The sequence below is a fragment of the Zootoca vivipara genome, chromosome 5 (assembly GCF_965207765.1).
Source record: "Zootoca vivipara chromosome 5, rZooViv2.hap1.1, whole genome shotgun sequence".
In the NCBI taxonomy this organism is placed as follows: Eukaryota; Metazoa; Chordata; class Lepidosauria; order Squamata; family Lacertidae; genus Zootoca; species Zootoca vivipara.
This window is the reverse complement of record NC_142588.1, coordinates 91,246,574-91,270,753: the sequence shown is the minus strand read 5'-3', so window position 1 is coordinate 91,270,753 and position 24,180 is coordinate 91,246,574. Positions and strand designations below refer to the sequence as shown.

At 42.6% G+C, this 24,180-nt stretch overlaps 2 protein-coding genes across 5 annotated transcripts in view; one reads left to right on the top strand and one right to left on the bottom strand.

Moving 5' to 3' along the window:
- The window catches only part of LOC148685786 (cytochrome P450 2C39-like), a 22,538-nt gene extending 18,741 nt beyond the window's left edge, over window positions 1-3,797 (top strand). For both annotated transcript variants that reach the window (XM_088669267.1, XM_088669268.1), the window contains one exon: window positions 274-3,797. In XM_088669267.1, the coding sequence (XP_088525393.1) occupies window positions 274-461 (188 nt within the window). In that variant the 3' untranslated portion in view covers window positions 462-3,797. The remainder of the gene's footprint in view (window positions 1-273) is intronic.
- Window positions 3,217-24,180, bottom strand: LOC118093865 (cytochrome P450 2J2-like). Of its 3 annotated transcripts, none has more exons than XM_060274310.2 (9): window positions 23,924-24,180; window positions 20,366-20,528; window positions 13,845-13,994; window positions 13,180-13,340; window positions 12,603-12,779; window positions 7,590-7,731; window positions 6,820-7,007; window positions 5,597-5,738; window positions 3,217-4,530 (listed from the first exon to the last, which is right to left on the bottom strand). In XM_060274310.2, the coding sequence occupies exons 1-9, from the start codon at window positions 24,089-24,091 to the stop codon at window positions 4,343-4,345; spliced, it is 1,479 nt and encodes a 492-aa protein (XP_060130293.1). In that variant the 5' UTR covers window positions 24,092-24,180; the 3' UTR covers window positions 3,217-4,342. The 3 variants fall into 3 exon arrangements, with proteins under 3 accessions (XP_060130293.1, XP_088525395.1, XP_060130294.1); XM_088669269.1 differs by having other exon boundaries at window positions 3,217-3,336; XM_060274311.2 differs by lacking the exon at window positions 23,924-24,180 and adding an exon at window positions 22,337-22,493.

The window sequence follows — 24,180 nt, the reverse complement described above, 5'->3', positions numbered from 1 at the left end:
ATGACTAGTAGTTGGACTTGGTTTTTTTAAAAAAGATATTATGTGGAGTATTTCAAAGTTGTAAAATAATGATATCTGCAGACAGTGCAATTTTTCTAGAAAAAGAGGTGCCGGAACTCACTGTGAACACATCTCTCATTCTCTTAGAATGGCATTGGTGCCTATCTGAGAAATGCTGGAACTGAGAGCCAGTGAATTCCAGCTGAACCCCTCCCCCCCGACTGGAAAGTAAGTTATTATTCACCTGCTGCCTTTCACTTGTCCCATCCTCAGGGTCTCGCATGTGTTTGGGAATGCAGCTGGCAAAGATTGAAATGTTCATCTTCCTGACCAGCCTGCTGAGGACATTCAGCTTCCAGCTGCCAGAAGGAGTCAAAGAACTTAATCAAGACCCTGTACCAGGGGTTACAATGAACCCTCATCCTTACAAAGTCTGTGCTATTCCCCGCTGCAGGACATAATAAAACATGCAAATAATTTCAGGGACTGGCACATTTCTCTCTCCTTCCTTTCCACTGAATATGATGTTCTGCCTTGACTTGCTCATTTTATCTGAAATTGACATAAGAACATAAGAGTCTTCTGGATCAAATTTAGGGTACAGTAGTTGTATACCAGGCAAAGGGCCTTCTCGGTAGTGGCGCTTGCCCTGTGGAACGCCCTCCCATTAGATGTCAAATAAATAAAAAATCTGACTTTTAGAAGACATCTGAAGGCAGCCCTATTTAGGGAAGTTTTTAATGTTTGATGTTTTAAACGGAAATGCTGTTTACCTTCCCACTGGAGTGGTACCTATTTATCTACTTGCACTTTGACGTGTTTTTGAACTGCTAGGTTGGCAGGAGCTGGGACCGAGCAACAGGAGCTCACCCCGCCGCGGGGGTTCGAACCGCCTACCTTCTGATCAGCAAGCCCTAGGCTCTGTGATTTAGACCACAGCGCCACCCGCATCTCTAACCATACAAGACAATTATTGTCCACACATCGGTTGGTTCACCCCCCCCTCCTGTATTTTTGTTGGAAGCCACTCAGAGTGGCTGGGGCAATCCTGCTAGATGGGCGGGGTGTAAAAAAATAAATCATTCTTATATCATATTATTATACAAGCCAGGAATTTTTTTTTTGTGGGGCGTGTGTGTCCTGCTTCAGGGCAAAATGGTACTTTTCTTGTTCATTTGGCCTGCATCTTCTGATATTCAGCTTCTTTGGATGGCCTCAGGTTCTAGTACCAGTATTAGGAGAGAGGGAGCAAAACCTATCCACACACATGATTTTATACAGGGCCTTCTTGGTGTCGCCCTGTGCAATGCCCTCCCATCAGATGTCAAAGAGAAAAACAGCTACCAGATTTTTAGAAGACATCTGAAGGCAGCCCTGTTTAGGGAGGCTTTTAATGTTTAATAGATTATTTCATTTCATTGTTCTGTTGGAAGCCGCCCAGAGTTGCTGGGGAAACCCAGCCAGATGGGCGGGGTATAAAGAATAAATTGTTGTTGTTGTTGTTGTTGTTGTTGTTGTTGTTATTACTACACCTCTATCATGCCTCCTCCCTGCCTTTAAAGCAAAATACCTCATGTGTGGCTTTTGCCCAGAGGGTGCTGCTCTATTCTGGATGGTCACTGGATGGTCTTGGGTCATTCACAGACTCTTAATGAAATTGCTGTTGTTGTCCCAAGTAGGCTTTGAATAAGGACATCAGCACAGTGGCGGAGGAAGGCTCTCTGGCACCCGGTGTGGGGCGTCCTGCTCATAGGGGGGCGTGAACCGCCCACAGTGGGTGGGGTAAACTGCCTGGCGGTGCAAGTGCAGCGCCGATATGGACAGCGCACATGCGGTGCTTGAGTGGTGCCAATACGGACGGTGCTCAAGCACAGCACCCATAGACGGTGCATGGATGGCGCCCGAGCGGCTATGTGTGTGCCCTTGGCCACCCTACAGCTTGGGGGGAGGCAGTGGGCAGGCAGCACGGAGCTGGCTGTACTTCCTGGGGCTGGTGGGAGTTGTAGTTCTGCAACATGTGGTGGGCTAAGGTTTTCCACACCAGGACAAGGTGCACATTGTGAGCAAGAAGAGCAGGAAAGTACCAAGGTCAGTGAAGCAGAAGGGAGACAAGCTCGGGTGCTCCCCATGCCCCAACCATTCTAATGCTCTAGTCCATATGGGTTTGTGCTTGCTATTTTTTATATTATTTTAAATATTGTGTTATGTGTGTTGCTTAGAGCTGCTGACAAAGGAGGCTTCACTGAAATGTATCAAGTGGACTAAATAAACAGGTTACTACAAGCAGATCTGGAACTTGTATTCCTTCTCTTGTAGCGCATGCCGCAACATGGATTAGAACACTGTGTACCGTACCTCTCCTCCTCCAACAGATTATCTGGGCACCAAGTTCTCTTGGCAGTGAAGGGGTAGCTAGAGTAGGCAAGAGACAACTAGAGCAAGCACTTCTCCATTGCCTCCTCTGCAAAAAAAGTTGCTCTTTGTCAGTCCACACAGTATGAAATTAACCAGCCATCACATATTAGCATAATTAAAACTTTTATACCATCCAAAATTGGTAATAATCCTAAAAGCTAGAACAAAGTGAGAGAAGATAGCTTTGTTATTTTTAATCTTCCAAGTTTACTTTGGTTTATCTTCCAAGGTACTTTACTTTGTGCTGCTACCAGAAATCTCTCTCTTTTTAAACCCTGTAGCCTTCTCTTAATAAAGCTTTATTATATTTTTATAAAGAAGTTTGCTCTTTGAGCTATTGGACCTACCCAGCTTGGTTAGGTCCCAGAGACAGGTCAGTCTCTGCACATTGGGGTGTGGGGTGGGGAGTGGCAGTTTAAAACAAGGTTTGAATACAGCAAGAAGGGAGTTAGAGAGTCTATGTTGTGTTGGTGTTTTAGTGTACACCTGTATGTACTACCCATCTCTGCTGTTTCTCCTTGTTAAGACAGTTTTTAAAAATAAATAAATAACAATTGCTCAGGATCCCTCCATCCTTGCTTTAATCAAACCTCTGCTTGTTTCAAACCACAGCGGAGGAAAGAATAGCGGAAGTTGGAGGAATGGCTGCTCTAAAACTCTCCCTCTTCCATTTCTTAGCAGCCTCACGGGAGAGTGATAAAGGATGTGACGTTATCAAATATTCCACAGTGGCTCCACACAACGTATTTAACTCCTGATCCCATGTGCCCCCCCCCAAATGAACTTCCAGATTCATTGTAGTGATTTGGAAGAGATATTTTATTAAAAAGCAGATGGCTGTAAATGCACAGGACCTATAAACAGAACTTAACCTTCTCCAGCTGGGCAAGTCGACAGCCTTGCTCTTGGGATTCTACTCATCTGAAAGATACAATCACATATATCGGCATGGGGGTGTGCTGAAAGGGGGCTGTGTGTTATATAGGTGTTGAGGAATAAAAGGGGAAGGTGGGAAGGTAGTGAGGGTAAGAATGGGGATGCAAAGGAGTTGAAAAGAAATGAGGGAGTAGGAGGCATGGATAGGATGGAAGATGAAAGCAGGGCCATGAAAGAGCTTGAAGAATGACCTCTCCCCACATCAAATGGGGGGCGACTTTTGCGTGGCTGCACACAGCCCCCCGAATCCCAGTGTGGCTCCTAGTAGTTCGGACTGACTTCATCCTCCGCAGGCTGAATACCTGAGGTCTCCGCCTACCACAGTCAACCACCCAATCCTGCCTGGGGAGGCGTTGCCAGGGGATTGACCAGGTAAGGGGAGGGACCACCCTCCACACGCAACAGAAGGGGGGGCATGAAGCGGTGTCCCACATTCCCTTTGAGGCGGTGATACCAGGGTTCCCCGTTAAAGGGGTATTGAGGGGAGGCATTGGCCATACACCGAGAGGGTGTCATTGCTCTCCCCTCCAGCGGCGACAAACGGGGGGCTGGCTCTCTGCTTGTACATATGTTCTCCAGAGCCAGCCCAATCCCCACACTTTCTGCATAACCCTGAAGTCTCCCTGATCCCCGGCTGGGGACTGGGAAGGATAAACGCCCAATGCCTGAGCCAAGGTCTCCCTACATCTGAATCTTAATAAAGTTGTGGCCAATTTTAATCCCATAGCAAGTTGTCTTGAGTCATTATTCCACTTGGGGGGCGCCTGGGGTTTGGGGGACTCCGCCCGTCCATGCAATAGGAGGAGATGGGGTGATGGTGAAATGGGCGCAAAGCAGAGCTGCAGAAAAGAAGAGAGAAGCCTCAGAAATGGAGCTGGGAATGTGAAGAGAGACCTCAGAAGTTGCATGAGATGGGAAGGGGAAACTATGTGTCAGGAGTGACAAAGGGGATGGTAAGTGGTAGAGGAAGCAGAGGTACTTCCATATTTTATTATGCCTTGCAGCGGGGAATAGCACAGAGTTTATAAGGATGGGGATGTACTGTAGCCCCGAGTACAGCCTCTTTATTGAGTTCTTTCCCTCCTTCTGGCAGCTGGAAGCGAAATGCCCTCAGCAGGCTGGTTACAAAGATGAACATTTCCGTACTTGCCAGCAGCATACCCAAACACATGCGAGACCCTGAGGATGAGACAAGGGACAGGCAGCAGGTGAATAATAGCTTACTTTCCGGTGTTCATTACTTTGTAGCTATAAAACACTCTGCATAATATGACATAATAAGGGCAGGAAATTACAAGTGGAGGGAAAGGGCTCATGGTTTTGGTTATCTCTATACTAACACACTGGGACCCAGGTGGCGCTGTGGTTAAACCACTGAGCCTAGGGCTTGCTGATCAGAAGGTCGGCGGTTCGAATCCCTGTGACGGGGTGAGCTCCTGTTGCTTGGTCCCAGCTCCTGCCAACCTAGCAGTTCGAAAGCACGTCAAAATGCAAGTAGATAAATAGGAACCGCTACAGCGGGAAGGTAAACGGCGTTTCCATGCGCTGCTCTGGTTTGCCAGAAGCGGCTTTGTCATGCTGGCCACATGACCTGGAAGCTATACGCCGGCTCCCTCGGCCAATAATGCGAGATGAGCGCGCAACCCCAGAGTCGGTCACGACTGGACCTAATGGTCAGGGGTCCCTTTACTATACTAACACACTAACATACTAAACCACAGAGCCTAGGGCTTGCTGTTCAAATCCCTGAGACGGTGTGAGCTCCCGTTGCTCGGTCCCAGCTCCTGCCAACCTAGCAGTTCAAAAACACGTCAAAGTGCAAGTAGATAAATAGGGACCGCTCCGGCGGGAAGGTAAACGGCATTTCCGTGTGCTGCTCTGGTTCTCTAGAAGCGGCTTTGTCATGCTGGCCACATGACCTGGAAGCTGTACGCCGGCTCCCTCGGCCAATAACGCGAGATGAGCACCACAACCCCAGAGTCGGTCACGACTGGACCTGGTCAGGGGTCCCTTTACCTTTACCTATACTAACACACAAAACATGGAAAACGAACAAGACAATTTTGAACCATTAATACAGGATGGCAAATATGACCTAATAGCCACAACTGAAACATAGTGAAATCAGACTCATGACTGGTATGTAAAAGACTGCTCTGCCCCTCTTGCTACTGTTGCCATTTTCTGGAAGCAGACCAATAAGCATGCCTACAGATCACAACATAGCTTGGACTTTTGGATTTACCTGCACCAAACGCCAGATAGTCTTCTCTAGCCACATATTGTCCATCCTTGTCCAAGAAATGGTTTGGGTTGAACACTGCAGGTGTCTCCCATCTTGTGGGGTCAAGAAGAACAGAGCGGAAATCAGGAATAATATAAGTTCCCTGCAAAGAAGAAACAAATGATTCACACTCAGAGCAATACATTTCTGGATTGTTCATCACTGTTCTGCAACTAATCTTTGAAGATTCAAACTGAATTCAAACTGAGTAGGGTTTTTTTTGGGGGGGGGAATGCACATTTACCAAAGGCCAGGTCCATTCCCAATTCCCCCACCCCCATTAATAAGCTACTTGTACAGGCAGAAACACAGGATGACCTCCTTCTCCCTTGTTGTTTAGTCGTTTAGTCGTGTCCAACTCTCCGTGACCCCATGGACCATAGCACGCCAGGCACTCCTGTCTTGCACTGCCTCCCGCAGTTTGGTCAAACTCATGTTCGTAGCTTCGAGAACACTGTCCAACCATCTCATCCTCTGTCGTCCCCTTCTCCTTGTGCCCTCCATCTTTCCCAACATCAGGGTCTTTTCCAGGGAGTCTTCTCTTCTCATGAGGTGGCCAAAGTATTGGAGCCTCTGCTTCACGATCTCCCTATCCCTCCTTTAAAATGAACCCATGGACTGCAAGAAGATCAAACCTATCCATTCTGATGGAAATCAGCCCTGAGTGCTCACTGGAAGGACAGATCCTGAAGCTGAGGCTCCAATACTTTGGCCACCTCATGAGAAGAGAAGACTCCCTGGAAAAGACCCTGATGTTGGGAAAGATTGAGGGCACAAGGAGAAGGGGACGAGTAAGGACGAGATGGTTGGACAGTGTTCTCAAAGCTACCAACATGAATCTGACCAAACTGCAGGAGGCAGTGGAAGACAGGAGTGCCTGGCGTGCTCTGGTCCATGGGGTCATGAAGAGTCGGACACGACTAAACCACTAAACAACAAGAACATGACCTCTAGCCACTGCGTGTTCCTCCCTGCCTTGCATTCCCAATAGAACAGCGCTAGCCAGTGATGAAACATGTCTACAGACGGAGCTCCTGCTCTTGCATCCTTTTCCTGCCCTTCAAGTTTTTGACTACACAGGAAGTTCCTCTATGGCTTTATGCATCTCTCAATGTGTTACTCTAGGATTCTCTTTGCTCTTGAGATACAGGAGACAGGAGTGCAGTTGTATCACTCTTCTTTACCTTGGGAATGAGAAAACCACACAGCTTCACATCCTTTGTACATTTCCTGGCGATCCCGAAAAATAAGGCATATTTAAAGCGCTGTAATTCATGAATCACAGCATTGGTGTAGGGCAGTTTCTTCTTATCTTGATAGCAGATTGTGTGAGAGGAACCTAAAGCATCTTCTATTTCCTTGTGGATTTTATCTGAAGACAATGATGGAAACAGAAGGTTTATTTTGAATACTGCATTTTATTTCAGATGGACATTTATTTTCCCAAAGGGTCTGTGAACGAGCCTCAGTTTCTTATATTTATAGTCCATCTTTTCCTCCAAGGAGCTCAAGTCAACGTACATGGTTCTTCCCCACTCCAGATCCCAAGTGTGAAAAGGTTGAAAGCTGTTTCTTGTTACCAGAGCTGGCTGGATTTGCTGAAGGTCTGTGATCCAAGGCTGCCTGTTTTACACAATTTTTTTTAGTAAGTCCTCCACCCCTTAATTTTAACTCTTTCTGATGTTTTAAGTTCTTTGTTTTAGCATCTCATTAGATGTGAATGAAACCTTTACATAATTATGGTCCACTCTAGAGATCAAGAGAAGCCCAGGCTCCCATTGCTGCCAAGGAGTGTGGTGGAGTCTCCTTCTTTGGAGGTCTTTAAGCAGAGGCTTGACAGCCATATGTCAAGAATGCTTTGATGGTGTTTCCTGCTTGGCAGGGGGTTGGACTGGATGGCCCTTGCGGTCTCTTCCAACTCTATGATTCTATGATTCTATGCTCCATCTCTCACCTTGGATATCTGGATGACTTGCCAGGAAGAGAAGCGCCCATTTCAGAGAACAGGTGGTTGTGTCTGACCCTGCTACAAAGAGGTCAAAAATACACCAAGCCATGTTTTCTTCATCATAGGTGGACTCTGGGTCATTCCTGCTCTAATGTTGAAAATGAGGAAGGTGACAAGTCATTTACATGCATTAAAACCTGTCCTTCATCACTTACTTTATCGTCTTTCCTCCACTTGTTACCATACCACCAACATAAGCTTGTTGTGGGGCAGGGCACCCCATTACACAGCTTGCTGAAAAATGGGAAGATGCCACCACCACCACCACCCTGTTGCCACCGCTGCCCCTCTTACCTGAATAGCACAACAGTGCCCACAAAGATGCCGCTTCTTGCCATTCCACCACCCAAGACCTCAGCCTGCCTAATGGGCTGGCCGGCCCTGTGCTTCATAGTTGGTTGTGGCAAGAGATCTATGCACACCTTCCTGTGACCACAGTTGTAGCTGCTGGTGCTGGTAGGAGGAGAGGGATCCAATGGAATCTCAGGTGCTATTAAAATCTGTTTATGCTTAGGAGTAGCTGCAGTTCAAGTCCCCACATTACCAAGGGCTGAACAGGACCAGCCTCTATTCCCCACAGGAAAACAGGAATGGTATGGGGGTAAAGTTAATTTCTTTAAGGAACTAGAGGGGGAATTAATGGATTATGCGGAGGAAAATATGATTATAATGGGCGATCTGAATGGAGTCTTGAATCCGGAGTTGGATAAATCAGCAAACAAGGGGGAAAAGAAAGAAACAAATCTCCCAAATAATTTTTGTAGAATGGTTGAAAATTTAGATCTTGTAGATTCATGGAGGTATAAATATCCAATCCAGAAAGAATTCACATATTACTCCTCATTGCACCAAGTAGCAAGTAGGATTGACAGAATATGGGTCTCTAAAGATATAATAAGGGAAATTGGGAAAGTAGAGATACTTCACAAGACGCTAACAGACCACAACCCGGTAACGCTGTGTTTGGAAAGGAAAGAACAGGAAAAGAATAGAAGATGGAGAATGAATGTTTTTCTTTTAAATAATGAAAAAATTGTGCAGGGAGCGCATGAGCTGATGAAAGAGTATTTTGAGCTAAACTGTACCGGGGAAGTAGATCTGAAAACGGTTTGGGATGCGGAGAAAGCAGTGGTGAGGGGTTATTTCGTCCAACAAAATAAAATTGAAAGAAATTTGAAGGAAGAAAAGAAAATTAATGGAGGAAATAAAGAAGAAGGAGAAGATATTATATAAAACAAAGAAAAAAGAAATAGAGCAAGAATTAAAGATTTCAAGAACAGAATATGAAAACATAATAGAACAAGAATTGGAGAGACAAATACAATTCTGGAAATATAAGCATTTCGAGTGGGCCAATAGACCAGGGAGGCTACTTGCGTGGCAATTAAAGAAAAGGAAAACGGAAAGGCTAATAAATAGATTAAAAGTGGACGGGATGGTGATTGAAAAGCCCAAAGAAATTAGGGAAGTATTTGAGAAATTCTTTTCTAACCTCTATCGAAAAGAAGAAGAAAAAGAAAAAGAAATGGGAGAATATATAAGTAAAGCTAAATTATCTAAAATAGCAAAAGAAAAAGTGGACAAAATTAATGAAAAGATAACAGAAATAGAAATCAGGAAAGTAATACAAAAAATGAAAATTGGTAGGTCCCCGGGGCCTGATGGGATCCCGATAGAATATTATAAAAAAATAGATGACATACTAATAGTGCAATTGAGTAAAGTAATGAATGAAATTTTGAATAAAAGCACAATACCGGATTCTTGGAAAGAAGCAATTATAACTTTATTACCAAAACAAGATAGTGATTTGGATTCTCCAGTAAATTATAGACCTATATCCCTGCTAAATTGCGATTATAAAATATAGTCAGGAGTATTGGCCAATAGGATAAATTTAATATTAAACGAAATTATTCATGAAAATCAGGCAGGATTCGTTAAGGGAAGGCAAATTAAAGATACTATTAGAAATATAGTTAATATAATTGAACATTTAGAAAATGATAGAGGAAAGGAAGCGACAATTTTGACGATAGATGCGGAAAAGGCCTTCGACAAGGTGTCGTGGGCCTTTTTAAGAAAAATATTAGAAGAGTTAGGAATCGGGGGGAAATGAGAAGGGGATTTAGAGCAATTTATGAAGAACAGAAAGCGAGGATTGTGGTAAACGGAATTACATCTAAAGAGATTCGAATTAATAAAGGTACGAGACAAGGATGTCCGCTTTCCCCCTTGCTGTTTATTATAGTATTAGAAATTGTATTGAAGAATATAAGAGAGGAGAAAGGAATAGAAGGAATTAAAATAGGACACAGGAAATATAAGGTTAGAGCATTCGCGGACGACATAATCATCACCACTGGGAACCCACTGGAAAGTATCCCCAAGGCACTTGAAAAGATAAATGAATATGGAGAATTGGCAGGGTTCAAAATAAATTGTAAAAAAAGTGGCATTTTAACAAAAAATTTAGAGGAATTGGATCGAAAAAAATTACAAGAATTAACGGGAATTGAAATTAAGAAAAAAATAAAATATTTAGGAATCTATATGACGGCCAATAATATAAATTTATTTCAAGAGAATTATGAGAGAACGTGGAGAGAGATAAGGCAAAAAATGGATATGTGGTCCAAATTGAAGATCTCTTTGTTAGGTAGGATTTCGATAATTAAGATGAGTGTCTTGCCTAAGATGATGTTTCTGTTTCAGAATCTACCAATTCTGGGGGGCTCAAAATGTTTTGACAATTGGAAAAGGGATATCGGTAAATTTATCTGGGAAGGAAAAAAACCAAGGATTAAATATAAAGTGTTAATAGATAAAAGAGAGAGAGGAGGGTTAAGCTTACCAGACTTAAAATTATATCACGACGCAGCTGCACTATATTGGCTAAAAGATTGGGTTGAATTAAAAAAATTATGAAATATTAGATTTGGAAAGTTCCGGGTTGGGGTTTGGATGGCATTGGTATATGTTAAGAGACAAAATGAAAGTGTTTAACATCTTTTGGAATAATATCATATGAAAATCAATATATAAAGTGTGGGGAAAATATAAAGCAACATTGGAGCCGAAAACACCCTGGTGGATATCACCTAAAGAAATAATAACAGCAAAAAAAAAAAAAACAAATATGGAAGACAATTGGCCAATGTATAAAGATTTGTTAAAAGAGATAAATGGGACCCTGAGGTTAAGAGAATATAATGAAATTCGGAATTATTGTAATGTTTGGCTGCAATATTTTCAAATTAATGAAAGATTTAAAAAAGATAACACAATTGGATTTGAAAAAGAAATGTCTAAATTTGGGGAAATAATATTGGAGGGTAAAGATAAATATATAAAAAATGTATACGATTTGTTATTGGAATGGGAGACCAAAGAAGAATTAACAAAAAATGTTATGATCAAATGGGCGCAAGATTTGGGGAAAACGATAATGTATGAAAATTGGGAAAAATTATGGCAAAGAGATATCCAAATTATATCGAGATATGATTTAAAAGAAAATATATATAAGATGCAATTTAGGTGGTATCTGACCCCGGTGCGATTGGCTAAGATATATAAAGGAAGCAATAACATCTGCTGGAGGTGCAATGAAGAAGTTGGAACGTTTATGCACATTTGGTGGAGGTGCAAAAAAATAAGGACTTTTTGGGATGGAATTTATAAAGAGTTAAAAAAGATAGTTAGAATATCATTTAGGAAAGAACCGAAAATTTTTCTCCTAAGTATGTTAAACGAAGAAATCAAGGAAAAAGACAGATGTGTGTTACTATATGCAACAGTGGCCGCTAGAATCCTAATTGCGCAAAATTGGAAAAGTGAAAAAATTCCGATGATAGAAGATTGGCAAATGAAATTAATGGGGTATAAAAATTTAGCTATAAAATATGGAATTTCCAAATGAATAGGGAAAGAGAAAGTAGGGAAAAATTGGGAGTCCTTTGAGATATATTTAAAAAACAAGGTAGAGAAAGCGAATCTTGTGGCAGATTTATGAAGGGTGAAGAAATTAAAGAAAAAGAGGAATTAGAAATAAGCATGCATTAATCAAGAATGAAATAACTCAATATACAGGAAAGACTGGAAGCCAGAAAGGGGGGGAGGGGGGTAGAGGGTAGAAGATCTATTGGGTATGAAAGAATGAATGTAAGAATTTGTTATGATTTTTTTTTCTTTTCTTAATGACTTAATTTAGGATTATGTTTAGGTTTTTTATGTTCATTATGAATTAATGTATGATTATGTTTACGACGATTTTTACTTTTATTTTTTGTGTAAATGTGTAATTTTGTGTGAATTTTTTTCGTTTTTTCCTTGTTTGTTTTTTGTTTTCTTTGTGTATTTGTTTTTGATGTGATTGTGTTTTTAAAGTGCAATTCAATAAAGTTTAATTTTATATATAAAAAAGGAAAACAGGAATGGCAAATGTCCCACCCTACATGGCAGTTGTGAGGGTGAAGAATATGAAACCTCAGTCTGGGCACAATCCAAGTGGATAGTGGCAGATGTCTTATTACACGCCATACACCGGGGTGGGGGTGGGGGTGGGGGTGGGGGTGGGATTCAAACCCCTGACACCATTGCGCTGCCTCCACATGCGGAGGATCCCTCCGCCGTTCGTATGGTGCACATGTGCCATACGTAGTGGTGCCGCACATGTGCCGTACGTAGCGGCGCTGCACATGCTCCGCTGGGCAGTTTGCCCCGCCCCTCGACACCCTGCACTGGGTGCTGGAGAGCCTTCCTTCGCCCCTGGATCTGCCCCCAGGAGTGGTAGCAACTAAAAAACTGTGAAAGAGAATTGGGGAAAGCTCAATTTGGTTTCCTGCTGAGATTCAGAAAAACATGTTGGTGTCCTGGCAACAGATTAATATTCACATGTAATAAGGAATATAATGACTCCTGGGATGAGCAGTATTCAGTTGCAAAACAGATACTTACTTTCTCCATCTGAAGCAGATAGAAATCTATGAAATCCTGTGGCTCATGCAGAGCCAGATTCTCCTTATGCTTCTCTATCTCCTCCTTTTCAAATGAAAGCATCACCTCCAGGCAGGACAAAGCATTCTTGTGGGGCCCTGGGAGATGTTTCATAAGCCATGGGAACATTTCATACAGCTGAAGGAAAGATAGAGAAAATTTGGTCACATGGTTTGTGTTTTGGATTAGCACTTAAAAAAACCTGATCTGGATTATTCTTCAGGGATAGTTATTGGTTTGAGTCTCATTGAGAAAAAGGAAGGTGTCTGCAACTTCTCCTGAATCTCACAATGACTTGATTCTGGGAATTAGAATAATAGAATCTTAGAGTTGGAAGGATACCAAGGGCCATCTAGTTCAACCCCTTGCAATGCAGGAATCTCAGCTAAAGCACCATTGACAGATGGCCATCCAACCTCTGCTTAAAAATGTACAAGGAAAATCCACAACCTTTCAAATGATTCCAGAATGCTGTTTGGGGGATTTAAGGCCCTTGGGAGACCTGTCTGGCTCAGTAGGAATGAAAATGACAACTCACAAAATGAAAAAAGCTACATAGATATCTTAGGAGAAAATTCATGGCTTCTATCATCTTCTGGAACCTTTCATCTTCAAGATCAAACCGATGCCCAAAAGCCAGAGCACATATCACGTTGGAGACTGAATTAGTGATTGGCATGGAGGGGTCAAATGGTTGTCCTGCAAAATAAAGTTATACTAATGTGAGTTCAGCTGCTCCTGTTCATATGGAGAATGGGATTTCATGGTGGCCAAGAGAAACTTCTGAGATCTCCAGCAATTTGTTTATTAACATCAATTAATCAATCAATCAATCAATCAATCAATTAATTGGTTGCTTGCTTGCTTGGTTTATATACCACCCTTCAACACAAGATTCTAGGGTGTTTCACAGAGTAAAAATACAAGCTAAAAACCCAAGTAAATAGTTAAAAGAAAAATAACAAAACAACCACCCCCCATTCCATAAGCACATTTAAAAGGCCGTTCAGCCAAACACATGTTTGAAGAGGAATATTTTTTCTTGGCACCTGAAGATATATAATGATAGTATTCGATTTAATGCTCATTAGGAATCAATCAAAACCTATCACATTTATTTCCAAAATGTACAGAGGTTATACACAAATATTTCTTCAAACTGGAACATATGCCAACCCAGCACCATTGCCCCTCATCACATACCCTTTGAATGTGCAAAGACTTCCACGAGCTGACGGGCCTCCTCTTCTATTTGGTGCTCCATGCCTTTCTTCCCCAGCCCCAGCTTCCGCATGGTAACTATTCCAAACCGTCTCTGTTGCCTCCAGGTGTGACCATTTGATAATATAATACCTATGGAAAATCAGTGAGAAATTATTGCTCTCAGAAATTAATGTTAAAAATTAAGTTCAGAAATTAATGTTAAAAATTAAGTTCAGAAATTAATGTTAAAAATTAAGTTCAGAAATTAATGTTAAAAATTAAGTTCAGAAATTAATGTTAAAAATTAAGTTCAGAAATTAATGTTAAAAATTAAGTTCCTAGCCCAGAACTGAAGTTCATGCCCTTGCATGTAAGATCTGCTTAGTCTCTGTAATGCAAATAATTACTAGTTGATGCTGACTCCGTCTCAATTTAATGCATGAGTATCTCTACAATACTCAAAGTGCAAGTAGATAAATAGGTACCACTACAGCGGGAAGGTAAACAGCGTTTCCATGCGCTGCTCTGGTTCGCCAGAAGCGGCTTAGTCATGCTGGCCACATGACCTGGAAGCTGTACGCCGGCTCCCTTGGCCAATAATGCGAGATGAGCGCGTCATCCACGGTCAGGGGACCCTTTACCTTTTTATCAATATTGGCCAGCATTGCTTACTTTACATAATTCCCATCAGAACATCACTTTCCATTGTCTTTCATCATTTAGAATTTCATCATTGGTTCAACCCAAAGATTTAGCTGTCTCAATTTGTGTGCTAATCTGATTGCTTCAGAAGTTCCTCTACTTTGCAGTATCAGCAAAAAGTGAGATCTCTGGGCGTCTCTATCAATTTTGACTCTTGTGGGGAAAACTGGTACCTAATATGCTGGTAATTTCTGCAACAAAGACTGAACTTGCAAGTATCACATGAGCTTTCTCACAACTTTAAACCCCGGCAACACTCCCCCCCCCCAGTTTTAAAGGATATAATTTAACTGATGTGTAATGTTGACAAGTTTCCATCTTTCCCTGGAAGGGAAAAAAATCACTTCTCATTTGGGAGACAAATGGATGCCAGATGTTGTAGAAGGATAAAGGACTTCTCTTGCCCCTAGTCACCCTGACCTGACAGGTTAGTTTCTTGGCTATAGACCACACCTGAGCATACCATGAGTCTATTGACAGCCCTGTTGCACAGCACCTTTCTAAGCAAACATTTACCAGCAAATATGTCAGCATCTCCCAATGAGATAAATTTGATTTGATTCACCTATTATTCCTAGCATGGCTAACAAAGGAGTTGGATGTGATAATCAAACAGAAACCTGATTGTCTCAGAAGTTCCTGCAATGTGTCAGCAAAAAGTGAGGTCTCTGGAAAGCAGTTCAAAATTTGACTTTTGTAGGGAAAACTGGTAACTGATACACTGGCAATTGTGGGCCCAGCCAGAGTGCCGCCCACTTCTGGGTCAATGTCTACATGTTGTTGTTGTTTAGTCGTTTAGTCGTGTCCGACTCTTCGTGACCCCATGGACCATAGCACGCCAGGCACTCCTGTCTTGCACTGCCTCCCGCAGTTTGGTCAAACTCATGTTCGTAGCTTCGAGAACACTGTCCAACCATCTTGTCCTCTGTCGTCCCCTTCTCCTAGTGCCCTCAATCTTTCCCAACATCAGGGTCTTTTCCAAAGATTCTTCTCTTCTCATGAGGTGGCCAAAGTATTGGAGCCTGAGCTTCACGATCTGTCCTTCCAGGGAGCACTCAGGGCTGATTTCCTTAAGAATGGATAGGTTTGATCTTCTTGCAGTCCATGGGACTCTCAAGAGTCTCCTCCAGCACCATAATTCAAAAGCATCAATTCTTCGGCGATCAGCCTTCTTTATGGTCCAGCTCTCACTTCCATACATCACTACTGGGAAAACCATAGCTTTAACTATACGGACCTTTGTCGGCAAGGTGATGTCTCTGCTTTTTAAGATGCTGTCTAGGTTTGTCATTGCTTTTCTCCCAAGAAGCAGGCGTCTTTTAATTTCGTGACTGCTGTCACCATCTGCAGTGATCAAGGAGCCCAAGAAAGTAAAATCTCTCACTGCCTCCATTTCTTCCCCTTCTATTTGCCAGGAGGTGATGGGACCAGTGGCCATGATCTTGGTTTTTTTGATGTTGAGCTTCAGACCATATTTTGCGCTCTCCTCTTTCACCCTCATTAAAAGGTTCTTTAATTCCTCCTCGCTTTCTGCCATCAAGGTTGTGTCATCTGCATATCTGAGGTTGTTGATATTTCTTCCGGCAATCTTAATTCCGGCTTGGGATTCATCTAGTCCAGCCTTTCGCATGATGAATTCTGCATATAAGTTAAATAAGCAGGGAGACAATATACAACCTTGTCGTACTCCTTTCCCAATTTTGAACCACTCAGTTGTTCCATATCCAGTTCTAACTGTAGCTTCTTGTCCCACATAGAGATTTCTCAGGAGACAGATGAGGTGATCAGGCACTCCCATTTCTTTAAGAACTTGCCATAGTTTGCTGTGGTCGACACAGTCAAAGGCTTTTGCATAGTCAATGAAGCAGAAGTAGACGTTTTTCTGGAACTCTCTAGCTTTCTCCATAATCCAGCGCATGTTTGCTATTTGGTCTCTGGTTCCTCTGCCCTTTCGAAAACCAGCTTGCACTTCTGGGAGTTCTCGGTCCACATACTGCCTAAGCCTGCCTTGTAGAATTTTAAGCATAACCTTGCTAGCGTGTGAAATGAGCGCAATTGTGCGGTAGTTGGAGCATTCTTTGGCACTGCCCTTCTTTGGAATTGGGATGTAGACTGATCTTCTCCAATCCTCTGGCCATTGCTGAGTTTTCCAAACTTGCTGGCATATTGGGTGTAGCACCTTAACAGCATCATCTTTTAAAATTTTAAATAGTTCAGCTGGAATATCATCACTTCCACTGGCCTTGTTATTAGCAGTGCTTTCTAAGGCCCATTTGACTTCACTCTCCAAGATGTCTGGCTCAAGGTCAGCAACCACACTACCTGGGGTGTACGAGACCTCCATACCTTTCTGGTATAATTCCTCTGTGTATTCTTGCCACCTCTTCTTGATGTCTGCTGCTTCTGTTAGGTCCTTACCACTTTTGTCCTTGATTATGGTAATCCTTGTACGAAATGTTCCTTTCATATCTCCAATTTTCTTGAACAGATCTCTGGTTTTCCCCATTCTATTGTTTTCCTCTATTTCTTTGCATTGCTCATTTAAGAAGACCCTCTTGTCTCTCCTTGCTGTTTTTTGGAAATCTGCATTCAGTTTCCTGTATCTTTCCCTATCTCCCTTGCATTTTGCTTGTCTCCTCTCCTCCGCTATTTGTAAGGCCTCATTGGACAGCCATTTTGCTTTCTTGCATTTCCTTTTCCTTGGGATGGTTTTCATTGCTGCCTCCTGTATAATGTTACGAGCCTCCATCCATAGTTCTTCAGGCACTCTGTCCACCAAATCTAAATCCTTAAACCTGTTCCTCACTTCCACTGTGTATTCATAAGGGATTTGATTCAGATTGTATCTTACTGGCCCAGTGGTTTTTCCTACTTTCTTCAGTTTAAGCTGGAATTTTGCTATAAGAAGCGGATGATCTGAGTTACAGTCAGCTCCAGGTCTTGTTTTTGCTGACTGTATAGAGCTTCTCCATCTTTGGCTGCAGAGAATATAATCAATCTGATTTCGATGCTGCCCATTTGGTGATATCCATGTGTAGAGTCGTCTCTTGTGTTGTTGGAAGAGAGTGTTTGTGATGACCAGCTTGTTCTCTTGACAGAACTCTATTAGCCTTTGCCCTGCTTCATTTTGAACTCCCAGGCCAAACTTGCCAGTTGTTCCTTTTATCTCTTGATTCCCTACTTTAGCATTCCAATCCCCTGTAATGAGAAGAACATCCTTCTTTGGTGTCATTTCTAGAAGGTGTTGTAGGTCTTCATAGAATTGGTCAATTTCACTTTCTTCAGCACCGGTAGTTGGTGCATAAACTTGGATTACTGTGATGTTAAAAGGTCTGCCTTGGATTCGTATCGAAATCATTCTGTCATTTTTGAGATTGCATCCCATTACAGCTTTTGCCACTCTTTTGTTGACTATGAGGGCCACTCCATTTCTACTACTGGATTCTTGCCCACAGTAGTAGATATGATAGTCATCCGAACTGAATTCGCCCATTCCCTTCCATTTTAGTTCACTGATGCCCAGGATGTCGATATTTATTCTTGTCATCTCATTTTTTACCACATCCAGCTTACCTCCATTCATGGTTCTTACATTCCAGGTTCCTATGCAATATTTTTCTTTACAGCATCGGACTTTCCTTTCGCTTCCAGGCATATCCGCAACTGAGCGTCCTTTCGGCTTTGGCCCAGCCGCTTCATCAGCTCTGAATCTACTTGTACTTGTCCTCCGCTCTTCCTCAGTAGCATGTTGGACGCCTTCCGACCTGAGGGGCTCATCTTCCAGCGTCATAACTTTTATATGCCTGTTGTCTTTGTCCATGGAGTTTTCTTGGCAGGGTTACTGGAGTGGCTTGCCAGTTCCTTCTCCAGGTGGATCACGTTTAGTCAAAACTCTCCACTATGACCTGTCCATCTTGGGTGGCCCTGCATGGCATAGCTCATAGCTTCTCTGAGTTATTCAAGCCCCTTCGCCACGACAAGGCATTGATCCATGAAGGGGAATGTCTACATGTAATATATGATTAATAACTCAGACAAACAATGATCTGGGTTAAAAATGCCCACAACATTTTTGATTACAGATGTAAGTGGAATGACTGCTGCCTCTCCAAGACGTTGATCATCCTAAGGCCACTGCTGGAAACCGTATGGCTCATCTGCCCCATGCTTGGCTTCAGGACAGAGACATCCACCAAAACCACTTTAACAGGGTACCCTGAAAACAGTGCAGGATCACTACTGGGTGATGCACCCCACACTTGAAGACCAGGATTCCACCCAATACCTTAACTGTTGCTATGGGGAAGGCAAAGCCTTTACACCAGCCAATTTGTCTACAGGGAAACTCCTTCCCAGCCCCTAATATGCCATTTGTAACCATTTGCAACAGTAGTAAGGTCAGGAGATATACGGGAAGCAAAATAAGGTTAAACCGTGAATGAAGGGACTAGAACATTGTTAAAGCAGCAACATGAAAAGCAGAAAACATTTTAAAACCCAAAAATGACCTGGAAAATACGGAAGGTTAATGACAGGGGGGGGTAGAGTTTTGCTCCTTCTCTGACTGCGTTGAGGCAGGATGGCGCTGTCGGCTTTTCTGCCACGCTGGCTGTGAGGCCACAGCCAATGCCATTTCAGCCAGCGAGGTGCACCCCCCCCCAAAAAAGGCCACCAGCTGGCCAATTTGAAGTGCAGCAGCTGGTGGAAACTTGACCCAGCTGCTCAGGAGGCCAGTGAGAATTCCCCCAACAGCCGCCCAGCCATGTGCACTCCATCCTCACTGCCCAGGGATGGCAACTGTGTGAGAGAGGCCACAACAGCCTCCCACCCGCAGGAAGAGCTAAGCAACAAATTTCTGCAACGAACACTGAACTTGAAGGTATCACTTGAGCTTTCATAGAATGGTAAACACCAGCAGTAAACTTCAGTCAAAAACCCATTTCAGCTAAGTTTTCCACACTGTTTTTAAGGATATAATTTCACTGGTGTGTGATGTCAACAAGTTATTTTTCATCAGTTTGATATAGGCATCAAAGCCTTGGGTAGAAAGAGTTAGGAATTCAAGTTCTTCATCCAGCCAATGCCTCTAGCAAGTGCTCTCTGGAAGTAGCAATTGTAGTGCCCTGTGGTTAGAGTCAGCTGCAGGCAGACTTTGTAGCCTGTTGATTGTAATGCATTTACTGGCCTGGCCCTCAGTGCTGATAGATAGATAGATAGATAGATAGATAGATAGATAGATAGATGATACTTTATTGTCATTGTACATAGTACAATGAAATTGAATGCCATCCCATAAAATCAAAAACACAATTACAGCCACACACACACACAGACACACACACCCATCCATAGCTGCCAAGTTATCCCTTTTTAAAAGGGATTTTCCCTTATGCTGAAAAGGCTTCCTCGCGAGAAAAGGGAAAACTTGGCAGCTATGCACCCATCACAACTCCCCAAGTTGATCTTGGGGAGGGCCAGGCCAGTAAATGCATTACAATGGCAACAGGCAACAAACTTCTGCCTGCAGCTGACTCTAACCACAGCGCACTACAATTGCTACTTCCAGAGAGCACTTGCTAGAGGCATTGGGTTGTATCCAACAATGATAGAGTAGACCCACTGAAATTAATAAACCTACAATGGTCATGCCAATTCATTTCAGTGGGTCTACTTTGAATAGAACTAGTATTGTATACAACCCATTTCCTGTTGCGTGCAACATTAATAGAGAAGCTCTGTTGTTCTTCTTTTCCAGACAGCCCTTCAAATGTTTTCCCTGGGGAAAATACCAGTGGAAATTCTCACATTTCACTACTTACCCTTTCCTTTTGCCATAGTCCTAATGAAATGAGTCTCTGGTCGCTCGTCAAATTCTTCAGAGTGGTCAATGAGCGCTTCTTTCATTGCTCGGAATCCAGACAGCACTACAAAGGGCATATGTCCTGCCCATAAGGTGTAAATGTTTCCATATTGTTTTGCCATCTACCATTTGGATCAAAACAAAAGAAGGAGAAGATTGTTATATTCAAAGAAAGAAGATACTAATTTGAACTTAAAACGTGAGCTTCATCCTTTCTCCATGGGCGTAGCCAGGATTTTTGTTAGGGGAGGCAGAACCTATGTATTTTTATTGATTTTTATTGATTTAGGGGGGCCGTATGAGCTGTTTGATAGTGGAACAGACTCCATCGGGAGGCTGTGGACTCTACTTCCTTGGAGGTTTTTAAGCAGAGGTTGGATGGCCATCTGTCATGGATGATCTAGTTGAGATTTCTGCATTGCAGGAGGTTGAAATAGATGACCCTTGGGATCCCGTCCAACTCTACAGTTCTTTGATTCTATGATCTGCCTCTCTCTGATGGATCTGGACTGATAACTTGGAGCTAAATGGTACCTTTGGGGATACCAGAACTGAGCCCAGGGACCACTTATTGCACAGAAAGAAAGTCAAGACTGCCCTCCTGACCATTGCATTTGAATACACTACTTCATTCCTTAATGTATGCACATTTAGATTTGACCCTTAACTTCAGATAATGCTGAGGTTTCTGACCCACAGTGGGTCACAGCAGGAACATTACCACCATACAAATATATGGTAAGAAATTAAGATAAGATCCCCCAAATGTATGTTTGGGTTAGAAATTATTAGCAAGTTCAGATGTTTTAAAAGATAACACATTCATATCTGATGATGTAGTAATTTTGTATTTTTGGAAGAGTTTCCTCTAGAAAAAATGACTTATAAACATATTAAAATAAACAATAAATTACAGTATGGATTGATAAAGAGTGAATTCTTCTGGAGGAGGCAATGGAAAAGTGCCTGTTCTGTTTGTCTCTTGTCTACACATGAGCTGTAGCTCCCCTTGGCTTTCCTAAAAGGAGTTTGTGAGCTTCTGCTTCACTGCCAAGAGAATTTGGTGCCCATTAATCAGTCAGAAAGGGAGTGCTACACAGTACACAGTGTTCTTGTTAAAGACCGGCAAGGCTGAACCTGGCTGAACATGGTTAAAGACCGGCAAGGCTGAACCTATACCAGTTGAACTCAGCAGAGTAGCGCAGGCACAGCGGAAACTTCTTGGTTTGCAAGATGAAGGCAAGTTGCAGGAACACAGCTTTATTTACAAGAACAAAACAACAAACAGTTCAGCTGTCCAGTTCTTGAAATTTCTCTAACTACTCTTGTCTCTCAGTATAGCTGGGTTGGGACTATAATCCTGGAGAATTCTCAAAATATCTCATTAGCTCTCTCCCATTGTGCTCTCATCTTGCTCACTGTTTCTGGACAATCACATACTCCAACAGTCCACTCTTTCTCACTACTCATTCAACATCTAGAAATTTCCACAGCCCGACAAAGAGGGATCCGGCTCCCACCGCAGGGGATCTTGGAGTACTTTCATTTTAATTAATCACCACCAAAGTCTCCATGCCTCCATTGTCCATGACCCCAAATTCCTTTCATCTTTATGATTTCATTTTGGCCAAAGTCCACTTAAGTTGTATCTCTTCTCTGTTGTTTTTAAGGAGGGTAGAGATAGTATCCTCTCCAATTTCCCAGAATGATCCATTCCAGCATTAGAGCTCTCCCCTCATCTTTTTAAACTACATGCAGCTAACTGTTCTTTTAATCACACGTTTTATTTCATACAGCAATCCAATCTCATTTTGTATCTTTAAAATCTTCCGTCTGGAGAGAGTTGCCAAATCATTAAATAAGAAACCAGACACTCCCCTCTCCACTATCCACCGCCCACACCGAATAAAATCTTTCCTCGGTTCCATACCTCAGATCAATGCAGCTGGGAAATTTCACAGTTCTGGTGAGAACATCTTTTTTTTGGAGCGCACCCGACTTTAAAGCTAATTAAAAATGCAATTAACATGAGAACATCTGCTTCTTTTCATCAGGTGGAGTGCTTTTATACTCAGCACCTCCCTGCTCCCTGCATTCCATGCTGGAATGAGAGCCAAGTACCAAGACAGATTGTAAGTGAAGCCCATTCCTCCCTTCCCTGGGAGGAATGTCCAAGAATGATTTATCCTCATCATTCTTGTTTTTCTCCACCTTCGATCCCACAGTGTGATGGGGGCTGCCTCCATCAAGGCAGATAGGAACCGGAAATGAGCATGAAACCATTATAAGCAATATAAAGCCATGAACAACTTGGGAGGTGGTTATGTGAAAGATCCCCAGTAAGACCTGTAAGTTCTTTTAGTTCATCCTTGGAAATTCTGCTTGTGGAAAAAGCCAAGAGAATAAGTGTGCCTGAAGTCAAAATTGAGGGAGGACTTGCAACATCCATGGAGCAGTTTGGGTTGATGCACCAGCAGTGAAGCAATCAATGGCTGAAGTGGTTTCTGCAAATGAACCACTGGCAGATACCGAGATTCAATATAGCAGACCAGTGCGGATGGGATGGGCTAGAGGGTCCTGCAGAAAGTTAATTACATGCACCTGTGTACTACCTGTGTAACACAGGGGAAGTGCCTAGAGTGAACTAATTCATATTGACAAATTCACAGAATTAATTCTAAAACCTTTGAATTGTTTATTTTATCCTACTTTTTATTTATTACTTTTGTTTGTCTCTTTTTCTTGCTCATATTACGTCTGAAAGTAGTTTGTAAAAATTCTGGGTGACCTGAGCATGAATAATGGAACCTTGGGTGATTTTAATTAAATTCAGTTTTAATTCTAATTCAATAATTCATAAATGTAGGGGTTTCATTGCATTTAATTCTGTGCTTTTAATTCTGTGCTTGATTGCAGCTACTGCATTTACCTTTTTAACCTATGCTATGGTTAAACTGCTCACTGGAAGGACAGACCTGAAGCCGAGGCTCCAATACTTTGGCCACCTCATGAGAAGAGAAGACTCCCTGGAAAAGACCCTGATGTTGGGAAAGATGGAGGGCACAAGGAGAAGGGGACGACAGAGGACGAGATGGTTGGACAGTGTTCTCAAAGCTATGAACATGAGTTTGACCAAACTGCGGGAGGCAGTGGAAGACAGGAGTGCCTGGCGTGCTCTGGTCCATGGGGTCACGAGGAGTCGGACATGACTAAACAACAACAATGGTTTAACATTAAAGATAATAGAATCATAGAATTCTATAGTTAGAAGGAATCCCAAGGACTTTCTAGTTCAAGCCCCTCGATGCAGGAATCTCAACTGAACATCCATGGCCGATGGCCATCCACCTTCTTCTTAAAAACCCTGAAGGTAGGAGACTCCATCACCTTCCTAGGGAGCCCTTTCCACTGTCTAAGAGCTCGTATCATTGGAAAATTCTAAACCATCGTAATGGCTGGGGGAAACAAACAGAACAACTATTAACATTACATTAAATTATTGCTAAGAAGTACGTACCTTGCTGAAAGTATCTTCACGAAACTTTACCCCAGTCCTCCACATGCCTCCAATGAGAGGAAGCCGGAGAGGTCCTGGAGGATAGTGCCTATTTGACCAGAGCTGTTTCAGGAAGACCAGAATCAGAAGAGCCACAAGGAGAGCAATATAAAATGCCCATATCACCATCCTTCTCTTTCTCCTTAATTCTTCCTAGGATGTCTGATGAGGTTCACTGCTCTTTCTCTAAGGGCCTCTTCCTTTCTGCAGGGACCTCA